Source organism: Bubalus bubalis, chromosome 2 (assembly GCF_019923935.1).
Source record: "Bubalus bubalis isolate 160015118507 breed Murrah chromosome 2, NDDB_SH_1, whole genome shotgun sequence".
In the NCBI taxonomy this organism is placed as follows: Eukaryota; Metazoa; Chordata; class Mammalia; order Artiodactyla; family Bovidae; genus Bubalus; species Bubalus bubalis.
Window position 1 is genome coordinate 95,692,571 of NC_059158.1, and position 12,463 is coordinate 95,705,033.

At 39.5% G+C, this 12,463-nt stretch overlaps 1 protein-coding gene across 8 annotated transcripts in view; it reads right to left on the reverse strand.

Moving 5' to 3' along the window:
- The window catches only part of FMNL2 (formin like 2), a 333,723-nt gene that overhangs the window by 58,074 nt on the left and 263,186 nt on the right, over positions 1-12,463 (reverse strand). For all 8 annotated transcript variants that reach the window (XM_025261362.3, XM_025261316.3, XM_025261340.3 and 5 more), the window contains 3 exons: positions 10,044-10,152; positions 5,930-6,006; positions 4,132-4,225 (listed from right to left, as the gene is read on the reverse strand). In XM_025261362.3, the coding sequence (XP_025117147.2) occupies positions 4,132-4,225; positions 5,930-6,006; positions 10,044-10,152 (280 nt within the window). The remainder of the gene's footprint in view (positions 1-4,131; positions 4,226-5,929; positions 6,007-10,043; positions 10,153-12,463) is intronic.

Below are 12,463 nucleotides of genomic sequence, written 5' to 3' on the forward strand. Positions count from 1 at the left end.
GATGTCAGGCTTAGTCCCAAACCTCCAAAACCACTAAAAGCAAGGTCTTGGGTTAATATCCTTCCCACCATCTTGCATGCCTGCTTAGTCAAGTCAGACTTTGGGATCCCATCGACTGTAGCCCACCAGGCTCCTCTGTCCATGGGATTTCCCAGGCAAGAATACTGGAGTGAATTGCCATTTCCTCCTCCAGGGGATCTTCCCAACCCAGGGATCAAACCCACTTCTCCTGCATCTCTTGCATTAGCAGATGGATTCTTTACCACTGAACCACCAGGGAAACCCTTCTCACTGTCAGATACCATTAAACTGGAAGTGCTATTTTCCTAAAATACGTACTTCAGATATTGTAAGACAAGCCATAAGATTTCACTGCAAAAACACAGAAAATCACACTTGCTGGGATTTTGAATATTAACTGAAATATGAGAAATTAATGTAATCACATGTTAAAATCTGTCAAAAGCTAAAAGATACTTTCTTTTCATTTATGTTTGAATTAATTAGTGGTAGTGAAATAGGAGAGAATGGATTTGTTGGCTCAAGAAGCAGAGAGGAAAAAAATTGTGCTACATACTTAAAATGTGTAGTCCTTAAATATCCTCTCAGCATCTGGTGCCACATTGCAGCAGTACGCTCAGCTACGTTCTAACAGTGATCCAAGCCCAGAGGGTTTGGCACTCTAATGCACGTTACTTTATCTTCAAAAATAGATATCAATATCTGATGTTGAAGCCCACCAGTCTTCAACTGGTGGGTTAATCCCTTCATTTTTCTTTAAGGAGGTGAATGGAATCCCACTTACTAAATGAGATAAAAGCATGAAAAAACAATCTTCTTGAGGGCAAAGACCCTGCCATGGTCCTCCTCCCGAGGATTCTGGTGGCTGGCTGTGTGTTCTCTCTGCTATAGCTCAATAGGCATTTCTCATTGACCAAGATTCTACCTGCACTGGGCATCTGAGACCATAAGGACAACTTTTCCTAATCAGGAACAACTGCCTCCCAAACCTCCCTAAACCCAAGATTTCACTGACATTTTGCTAAAATGATTCAAGAATGTACTGTTCACTGTGACATATATGGGGGAAAAAAATCCCCTCACATAAAGATGGGAGCAAAAGAGAAAAGAAATTCAGAAGACACTGACCTGTGGCTGGCATTATATTTTTTTAAAACAAAGATCAACATAAACTAACACAAATATTCAAACCTGAGATTGAACAGATAAATAAGTAGATGCTCTTCTCACCTACCCCTAAGAATGCAGTTTCTGGTTATTAGGATAATCCTTCTCCTGGCCTGTCTACATGAACACCACAGCTTGAGGTCAGTGCAGGCCAAGAGCACACACAGAACCAGCCCTGTCCTTGTCCCCTCTCCCATGTGACATGGTTTGTTTTCTCTGAGAAGCAACTGCTGGCCCAAGGAGACATCAGAATTTAAACACCCACCATCGTTCATAAGAAATTACAGAAATGAGGGAGATCTGAGTTAAAGCTCTACAAATTCAAAGTCAAAACTTAGTTCTCTGTACTACTAACCACCTATAAGATTTAGGATTACTTTTTATTTTTCTCAACTGAGTACACATAATGCCCTAAATGGCTAAACCATATACAATTCTGATACCAGATAGTTAAAACTCAATTCTGTAAGTCTTTTGTATTATGTGTAAGAAAGGCATTCTACCTTATCTAAGAAAAAACAAATTTAACATTCATCTCATGATTTACTGGTTTCAATAAATACTGACTCTATACAATTATAATTTCAAGGCATAATTTGATCTGCAGTATAATCAGTTGCTTGTTAATATTAGAACAGTTATATCTACATTGCAGGCAGATTCTTTACCAGCTGAGTCACAAGGGAAGCCCAAGAATACTGGGGTGGGTAGTCTATCCCTTCTCCAGGGGATCTTCCCAACCCAGGAATCGAACCAGGGTCTCCTGCATTGCAGGCAGATTCTTTACCAACTGAGCTATTCAGGGAAGCCCAAGGAAGCCCACTGACAAGGGTCACTGATAACTATGAGTGCTTCCAGCGTGGAAAAGACTTTTCAGCATGTGATATGATCTAATGATAAAGATTTTCAAGTTCTATTAGTTTCACATGCTGTTTTACTTTCATTTTAGACCCATCCACCCACATAGCTCCTTATTTATAAATACAAGTTTTACATCCTGTTTATGACATAATAAAAACATTCACAGACAAGCACTCACATATTCTTATCTCTCAAGACTCTGTGTGTTTTATGGGGCAGGGTGCTCGGGGCTGGTGCACTGGGATGACCCAGAGGGATGGAATGGGGAGGGAGGTGGGACAGGGGGTTCAGGATGGGAAACGCATGTACACCCGTGGCCGATTCATGTCAATGTATGGCAGAGCCACTACAGTGTTGCAGAGTAATTAGCCTCCAATTAAAATGAATAAATTTATTTTTTTAAAAAAGAGACTCTATATGTTTTGGAAGCCAGAATATGAATTTAAAGATTCACTACTATTCATCATTTTCTTAGACCCCAGATATTTTTTTTTACTACTAAGGCTGAATACAGAAAAAGACAGTATTAGGTTCTGTCCATGACTGGAATTAGCAAAATGGATAATATAAAAATCTAAAGGCAGTGACAGCGGGGGAGGAAGGTCATGTAAATAAAGAGGCAGGAGGACTGTTCTCCCTGTTGACAGAAGCATCTTTGAAGCTCGCCAGCCCATGAAGAGGATTATGTGTCAGTCATTAGTATACCTGTCAGCTGCGGTAGAGAATCCAATTAAGGCAGCAGAGCGGGAGCACGGGCTCCTAGGTCCTGTCTCAGGATACTGATACACAACCAGGTCCAAACATCACCCAAAACAGAAGTTCAAAATCAGGAGCACCAAATCTTAACCCCAGCTCTTCTGCTTGTCTGACCATGGGGCCATGGGCAAATGATATATTTGAAATTTTATTCTACTATGACATGGAGATATTAACACTAGTCTGTAAGAACCAAACAATTTCATGTTGTATCTGACAAGCCGCCAGCACACAGTAGGTCCTCAATAAATACTCCAAATAGTTGTGTTCTACTCTAGAGGGTCCCAGGAAAGACGAGAGAGAGTTTGGAAGTCCCTCTGAGATCTGGATTTTTCATCCAGCTTGGGTCTTAAAGCAGAAGCATCTGAAATCAGATGGGATTACCAGGATAAAAGGCACACCTTGGCTGATGCTCCTATTTTTATAACCTGGGGCTCCAAGTGTCCATTACTTTTGTCATGTCCCATCTCAAAGTAGCCTCAGATGTTAGACACATACATGGGAGTTGGCAGGCACCCTTCTTGGCTATAGAATGCTGCATGCCACCACCAAAGGACACTGGCTATAAGTTCAGTTGTGATGTCTTGATATTTTGGTTCAGAATCCCCGGTGTCACATTATCTGTGTGTAATTGTTTCTTCATTTGTAGTCATTTAGTTTAGTTTCCATTTCAAACATGCATGTCCATTGGTTTACTGTTTTCATGTGACAGGACTGCTTGATTAAGATTACAAACTGCTAAAAATCAGTGTCTGTATTTATTTGATCAGTTCCTCATAGCATCTAGCAAAGCAGGGATCACACATATGATTTGAGGAAAGTAACTATGATGAAAGAGCTCATAAAATGTACAAGGTGGATGCTCAAGTAACAACCATAATGAAAACCACATACGTTTAACAAAACCAGTTTTCAGACTTGGCTATTTCATATTCTCCATAGGAAAAGGAGTGCTACAAAGAGTTTTTAACTCTTCTTGGAAATGGGACAGCCAAGAAAGCTTAATGCATCCATTTAAGATATTTAGACTAAGTTCGTTACTTCTCCCTGAGTGACATTTGAGAAAATTAACAATTATATCTTTGGGCCTTAGAATAAATAAAGAGTAAACCATGGTGGTGGACGTTAACTAGACTTATTGCTGTGATCATTTTGCAATATATACAAATATCAAATTACTATTACTATGTTGTACACATGAAACTATTATGTTATATGTCAATTCTATTTCAATAACACACATACAAAAGGTATATCATTCTGTTCAAAGATGTCCAAATATAAGGTGCTTGTGTGAACATACTTTTTAAGATGAGAATATCCTACCTCCTTAAAGTTGTCAAATGCTGATAAAATGATTTCATGCCCGCCTCTGACAAGACAAACGGCCGCCAACAGCTCTAAGACAAGGGCTTTTGTTCTGTCAAAACAAGAAGGAAAAAACTCACAAATCAGTGAAAGTGAATGAACGATGAGTCAGCTGTTCCTTCCAAGATGAATATGATAATAACTATGTGCCAGTGTATATTTTTAAACGTTTACTAATTAAGGCACAGTTATATTAAAAACACATACATTTTAAAACCTTTACGATCTTCTACACATGTGTTTTCTCTGGGGTAGCAAGTTTGCAAGGCATATTTCCCACTCCCAGGATTACAAGTTGCTTATAAATGAAAATTAATTCTGAGAAGATTAAGTCTTTCTGTTCTATCATCAACTGACTCTGTGTAATATGGCTGAAAAAGTATTTTTTAATGAGTTAAAGAAGATAGGAAACACAGAATTTTCAGTAAAATCACCCACTGGATAAATATTTTCTCTGGTTCTGGAGTCAAAGATATAATAACATTTGCTGAAAAAGTTCAAAATCAACTGAAATCAATGTCCTATTAATACACTGCAAATCTGCTAATTTGCAGTGGCTCCATACAAGTCTCCCAGGATAATGCAAGCTTCCAAAACTACTTCTTCCCATACAGGATCTGAAAGGAGCTGGCTTACAGCTGTGCTAATACAGGAATATCTTCTCTGACTCAAGAAAATAAAACTTCGTCTAAAATATTTTTAGAAGGAGAACCTTAGAGATACAATCTAAGTTTTCAAACACAATGTCAAGGACAGCATCATTGCTTCAGAGTATGATTACTTCAGTATTTCATCTTTTTTCTGGAATAAAAGCTATTGCCAACCTCTAAACAAAGACCATTCTGAAAATCCACAGTATCAATTGTCTTAAGAAAAATGAATAATGACTTCCCTCAGTGTCAGACAGAGAGACAAAGAAGCATGACTATTCGGGATTCTAGTAAACTTAAGGAAGCAAGCACAAAGTTGCAAAGGCGTTCATAAGGGGAAGTATGAAATAATAATATTCAACATTTAAATAGGATTTACAGTTTGCACTGCATTTTCAATCACAAAGGCTGTAACTTCTAATCACATTTTTTAGCTGAATTAACAGTTTTCAGATGTGCAATCTTGTCAGAGATCTGATAAAAGGGAGTAACAGTGTGAAACTAGACATGCATTAGAACAGAAAAGGCATAATACTAACTAAAATAAACTGATGAAGACAGGCTTTTGGAGGTAATCTGTGAAATGAATAGTATATGGCACTTGCCTTTATAGGAAAGTGAACATGAAAAGAAACCTGCATGCAGTTATTTTTGTTTTGTGGTGTTTTCTGTTTGGTTTGGTAATAAAAGTTACATGTGAAAAGGTTGCAAATGAAGTGTGGACAAGCGGTAGTAGTTTTAGTGGGCTTTCAGCACCAAGTGGTGTGGCTAGGGCTGAATCAAGACTCTCCTGGATCCAATCCTGACAACCTGGCAGCTTCATGCTCTTCACCAAGTTTTGCTAAATTTGCAAGGATGCTGAGAACCAGGCCTCAAGAGGAATGAAAGCTTGAAGAGAAGGGCCCGAGTTGTCACCAGTTTCTCAACTCCACCACATGTAAAACTGTAATGTTGATGAAAAGAAAATTCTACTTAGCCGAGGAGTCTACTGGCAATCCAAATTCAAAAAGTCACTCTTGAAAGTTTCCAAACTCTAATTTGATTCTTGACGAGCTGTCTGCTGTCCCTAGTTTGATTAAGATTTGAATATTATGAATCCAGCTTACCTTGGATTCTTGTTGTTCAAGCTTAGTGCAATCTCGTTGACAGCATGTGGGTGAGACATGACCATGTTGAAACCATACTGAAACGAGTATGGAAAAAACAAAGCATTAGGAGTTATTTGAGAGAACTGTCAATGTTGATTAAAAAGCAAAAACCTGAAGTTTCTACCTAATGTAATTTTATATCATCATAAGTACACTTATGTCTCTAGCACAGTGTCTGCACATATTTCTCTATTTTAGGAATGATGCTATTATCGAGGTACTATATTCCCATTCTCTATGAATAAACTATATGTGTCTCTATCAAAATGATGAAAAGGCTCCAGGCCAGTGATCTCAATCCTGCTGTTTGGCAAAATCACCTGGAAAAGTCAACAAAACAAAACACCAGCTCTCTGGGACTCACTCCAGGTCAATTTATTCTGAATCTCAAGGATAGGGCCCTGGCATGTAAATTTCTTTGAGCTGACTTCACTACACAGCAGGGTTGACAACCACCACCTCTAATCCCTTCTCTATCAGCAATGGCTCTTAGGACCCAAAGCCTAGGGAAAACCTGCTTTGCTCTGAGGCATGTTACCTCGTCCTTCTATAAAATGAACAAAGCTCAGTAAAAGGATCAAGAATCATTCTCTATTCTGCCAAGCTGAGGAATTATTCCTTTTCCTGCAAACTCTCAGCTCATGACCTTATTTCCAATTACACCCAGAAAACATAAGCAATTAGGAAAAAAACTTCCAAAAGCTCCCACCACCGCATCAATACACCCACACAAATCTGTGGCTTCCCTCCTTACTTCTTCCTAAAGATGAAGTCTCCACGTGCCCGTCTAAGGCCCTTCCCCTACTCGAGCTCTTGATTCCAATCCCTCTTACTACTCAAGAACATTATCAGTCATGTCTGACTCTTTGTGACCCCAAGGACTGTAGCCCACCAGGCTCCTCTGTCCATGAAATTCTCCAGGCAAGAGTACTGGAGTGGGTTGCCATGCCCTGCTCCAGGGGATTACCCCGACCCAGGGATCAAACCCAGGTCTCCTGCACTGCAAGTGGATTCTTTACCATCTGAGCCACCAGGGAAGACCGAAGAACATCATATGCTCCAGCAATTCTCCCATTCCCCCATCATTATTTTTCTCTCTGACTCATTACCATTAGCATAAAAAACATGATGCAAATTCTTTTATCTTAAACAACAAAAACAGAATCTCTCTGGACCCTACAACCTATGTACAGCCACTGTCTCATTTTTCTGCTGTTCTTTTACAGCAAAATTCTAAATCACTCATGGTCTCCAATTCCTCTCCTCCTATTCTGTCTCAACACCATGTCCATCAGGCATTGCATCCCCACCATTCCAACGAAACTGTATCAAGATGATCCAAGACCTGCACTTTGCTAGAGCCCATGCCATAACTTCATCTTACAAGACTCAGCAGCAGCACTGGGCACAGCCAACCACTCTCTCTCCTGGACCCGGCTCCTACTTCTCAGCTGCTTCCCTGTCAGTCTAGCTAGTATTCCCTCATCTCTCTGACTTTAAACAGGGTCCCCCAAGTTATTTGAGACTCAGCTCATTCTTTGCTTCTCTGTCTATCCCTGCTGATCTCTTTCACTTCCCTGTCTTCATAGGCCATCTGCTGACTCTCAAACTTGTAGCTCCAGCCCAGACCTCCAGACCCTGAACTCCCGACTGGCATTTCTGACCACCTATTTAAGATCTCTATTTAGATGTACTTTGGCCACCTCATGCAAAGAATTGAGTCATTGGAAAAGACTCTGATGCTGGGAGGGATTGGGAGCAAGAGGAGAAGGGGACGACAGAGGATGAGATGGCTGGATGGCATCACTGACTCGATGGACATGAGTCTCAGTGAACTCCAGGAGTTGGTGATGGACAGGGAGGCCTGGCGTGCTGCAATTCATGGGTTCGCAAAGAGTCAAACACGACTGAGTGACTGATCTGATCTGATCTGATTTAGATGTCTATAGACATCTCACAGTTAACATCTCTCCAACTGGAATACCAATAAGGTCTCCCAAATCTGCTCATCCTGCAGCCTTCCACATCTTAGTAGACGGCAACTCCATCTCAGAGGTGCCCAGGACAAACCGCTGCGAGCTGTCCTTGACGCCTCACCACATCCTCACTGCTACTGTCCTTACCACCGAAACAAAACCAGAGCCTGGCCACCTCTCATCACCTCTGCTGCTATTACCTTGGTTCATGCCACCATCAACACTCACCTAAACTAATGCAACAGCCTTCTAAAAGGTCTACCTCCTTTTGTCTTTGCCCCCTGGAGTCAATCCTAACAAAGAAGCCAGATGGATCATGCTAAATTCCAGTGACAGATCAAGTCACATTTTTCCTCAGAATGCTTCAGCAGCATTCCAGTCAGCGTGAAGCCAGTGTCCTTTCAGTGACTTAAAGCCCTACTTAATCAGGACCCCTCTGTAACTTCAGATTTCGCCTTCTGCTCCTCTCCACTTACTCATTCTGATCCAGCCAAACTGACCGGAGCACACCAGACCTATTTCTGCCTCAGCAACTTTTGCACTTGCCCTTCTCTCTGACTATAATTTTCTTTCTTAAATATTCCTTACCTTGTTCCCTTATTCTAGTTTTTACATAAATGTTACCTTCTCCGTGACACTTTTCTGGCTAGCCTATTTAAAAATGAACTTACATTTTTGGCACTTATTCTTATTTCTTGATTATTTTTTCTATAGGACTTAGTGCTCTGGAGCCAGTCTTCCTCAGTTCAAAGCCGAGTTCACCACTTCCAGCCATACTTAACTTCTCTGTGTTTACAGTTTCCTCATGAGTAAAACGGGAGAGTAATATTACCACTCTCACAGGACTCTTTTGAGGCTTAAATTAAGTAACAGGTTTTAAAGTCCTAGACTGTAGGAAGCACTGTGTAAGTGTCAGCTTTTATTTCATCACTAATATTATCTGGAGTGCTATATATAGTTCACCAATTGTCTATCACCGTCTCCCCTCAATAGAAAGTAAGTTCCCTGAGGTGTCTATTTTTTTGCTGCTGTGTTCTCTATGCCTAGAATAGGGTCTATTGGGCAATGCTCAAAAAATTTAATTGACTGAGAGAATAAATGCATGTTTCCCTTCTTAAATTTAATCTGGCAAGTTTATGTTGTGTTTGAACTCTAATACTGATCTGTGTATTTACCATCGGTTTCTATTTGGATCCATCTATAGAATCTGTGTCAATGGAGATAAAATCCTATTTTCTTATTTGAACCATGTCTAAATTCTCAGCCATGGTTTGATTTTATAACTATACTTTTTTTTTAATTTTATTTTATTTTAAAATTTTACATCATTGTATTAGTTTTGCCAAATATCAAAATGAATCCGCCACAGGTATACATGTGTTCCCCATCCTGAACCCTCCTCCCTCCTCCCTCCCCATACCATCCCTCTGGGTCATCCCAGTGCACCAGCCCCAAGCATCCAGTATCGTGCATCGAACCTGGACTTACTTTTGACCCTTAAGCTCATCGTAGATACTCCAGGCTCTAATTCCCATTCTGTCATTAGGATTAATCCCACATACTGTAATTAGTAACTCCCAGTGATTCTCAGAGTGAAGACAATCTGTATCAGTCATCTAAGGAGGACTCTGCTCTTCTACCAAGCATCCACTAAGGGCTTCTCATGAAGATGAGGAACCACAGGGTCCAACACACAGTAATTATAATTCCTTGCCTGACATCACATAACTCTTTGAGGAACAATGACCTACCCAGTGTGTGAGATTACTCATTCCCAGGTTCCTAAAGTTGTTCCATTATTGCCCCAAACCAGTGGCTTACTCTGTCTCTAATAGTCAAAAACACTTACCAAGTAATCTAGACAAGCTTACCACTGGAGGAGGAAAATGTCTTCCCTTTAAATGCATTATACATCAGAAATGCTAACTAAAAGGACAATGAATTATGAGCAGTAGAAGGAACCAGACCTTTCTTCTCTAAAAAATTTCATTAAATCCTGATATTTACTTTAAATAGAAATACAAAGATACCAAAGAGAACAAGATTGAGTCTGATGATATCAGATTTTTTTTTAAGGATTATAATCAGAAACATACCTGATAATTCATGATGGCACGTAAACACATGATACAGACATGCACGTCATCTTTCTTACTCACTAATCTTGAATTTTTCAGGGTTCTTCTGCTTGGCAAAGTATTGTATCTACAAATAAAAAGGGAAACTTCTATAAAAACTAAGGATTACTTTCTTAGCATGGGCAGATGCACTTTAAAAATGGACACTGTTCTCTATCTGTACCTACACCTCAATGAAGATTGTAGGTCAAACCACCACCAACGAACCCATCACCACAAGTACCCCATCACCACAAAACTGTTTCCACAGGCTGTGAGGCCTAGACAATTCTGTGCAGCTGTTATCATCTTGTCAGGCCACATACCCATGGACAGTGATGCTCAACTCACAGCATATAACAAATCAGACTGTACGTGAGACTCATCGACAAGCCAGGCTCTAATGTGCAGACCAAGCTAGATTTGCAGACATGACATGCATGCAGATTACATATGTGAACAAGCGAAGGGGTAAAACCCAGCTTATACAGAGATCTCCTATCATCTGACCCAATTTTAACTGTACCTTCCCTTCACTGCTTTCAAGAGGCCCTGTTTCAGAGTTTAAGCCTAGGCAAGGTCATACAGCTGTCATATCAGCCTGTGATACTGAATTTTAATGTGCAAAACCTAAACAGTATGCACATGCCTCCACACCTGCACCCAAACTCTGGTCTAGCAGCTAAAACTGAGACAGAAATGTGGTGACAGTTCAAACGGTTAGGATGTTACAACGTCAGGGTTCATTCTGGAGACCCTATATTACTGGGCCTTAGTTCTCCCTTCTGCAGATTTATCAGAGTATACAAGGCATAAAGAGTGACAGTGTAAGATGGGGAAAGTAGACAGATGACAGTTCTAAGGGTTTCATTATGAGCCTTAAATGACAGCTTCAGAGGAAAAACAGGTAAGTTTTCTCTGCAACTCCAAGCCTGAAACGAAAGCAAGTTTCAAAAGCCGTCAACTACTTTCCGAGAGTCAATGACAGAAATGCTCCACAAAAGCAGCTATAGACCTTCCCTCTCCTTGAATTAAGCTAGTTAAAAAATTTTAAGGAAGCCATGATTAATATTAACTGCTTTCAGAAGTCTCACAGGTGCAGACTAAGAGTTGAAAACTGAATTGACAGGTTTGTCTCCAACAGCTCAGCTGAGCAGAACTTTGACATTTTCTATTCAAAAACTATCAAACAGAAAAAAAGATGATTCGTTTACGTAAGCCTACTAAGGAGCCAAAGAAATTTTTGAAAAGCACCCCAGTAAGTCACTTGCGTCAACATACCTGACTGTGCAAAATCTGGTTTGCTCATGCTACTTTTAAAGAATGTTTTTTTCTAAGGACTGTCTGCTTTCCTCACCCTGGAAAACATTTCAGCAATGGAAGATAGCCTAATTCAGTTTTGAATGCAAAAACAATGTTCAGGAAACACATTCAGATTTCGCTGTTAGTAAACCTAATTTCAGCTTCTAAAATACACTTTTAAAAGGTGCTGCACTCTGTCATAACTCCAGCCCAAGGTCTCACAGAATCTGGGGCTGCTTCAAACAACCACATGACTAGTCTGACCCAAGAATCTGTAGTCTTCTTAGTCTATACCCAAAGTTCTCTCCCTTCCTCTGCCCTTCTGAATTTATTTTAACCTCAGGTTTGTATTTCTTTAGTGGAATCACTTGTCTGTTTTATATTAGAGAGATAGTTATTTCTAATAAAGCAGTAGCTATTAGTGTAAAACAAAGAAATCTAAGTTTTAAAAAAGAAAAGGTATTATGAAGGGAATGAATCATCCTTTGCTAAATTATATTTAAATGCAGCAGTGACTGCAGAAGATAGATTGACCAAAGCCAACTATTCTTTAAGGCACACGGGACAGGTCATTCACACAGGCACATACTTCCGCATCACTTCCAAATAAAATTTAATGATTCCAGCAAGCAGACCAAACTTACACATTTAATGGTACTTCCTAGGCATAAAGTAACATAGCAGGTTCCTCCCTTTTATTTATTAATCCATAACATCAGCTATACTGTAATAAGACTTTCTAAGAAGGAGTCATTGTCCTTACTAACATTATTTGCAGAAACCAGTAAACATTGATTATAATATCCTACTTACTAAATATTAACACAAAAGACTTGTATTTGTTGTAGTACGTGGTTAATCTCAAATACATTTTCTGAATCAACATTTGAAATGTATTTAATATGAAAAAGCACATGGATACTTATCAATATTCAAAGAGTTTAGAAAGCATACAAAGATGTCAATAAGTAAAATCGATATAGTTAAAATAAGTAAAAATTTATTAATGTTATTCTGTGCTTAAAAAATGTTGAACTTTTTTTCTAAGGTGAATGATAGCTAATATAAAATTAATTTTTCTCTGGCTTTTATTTATA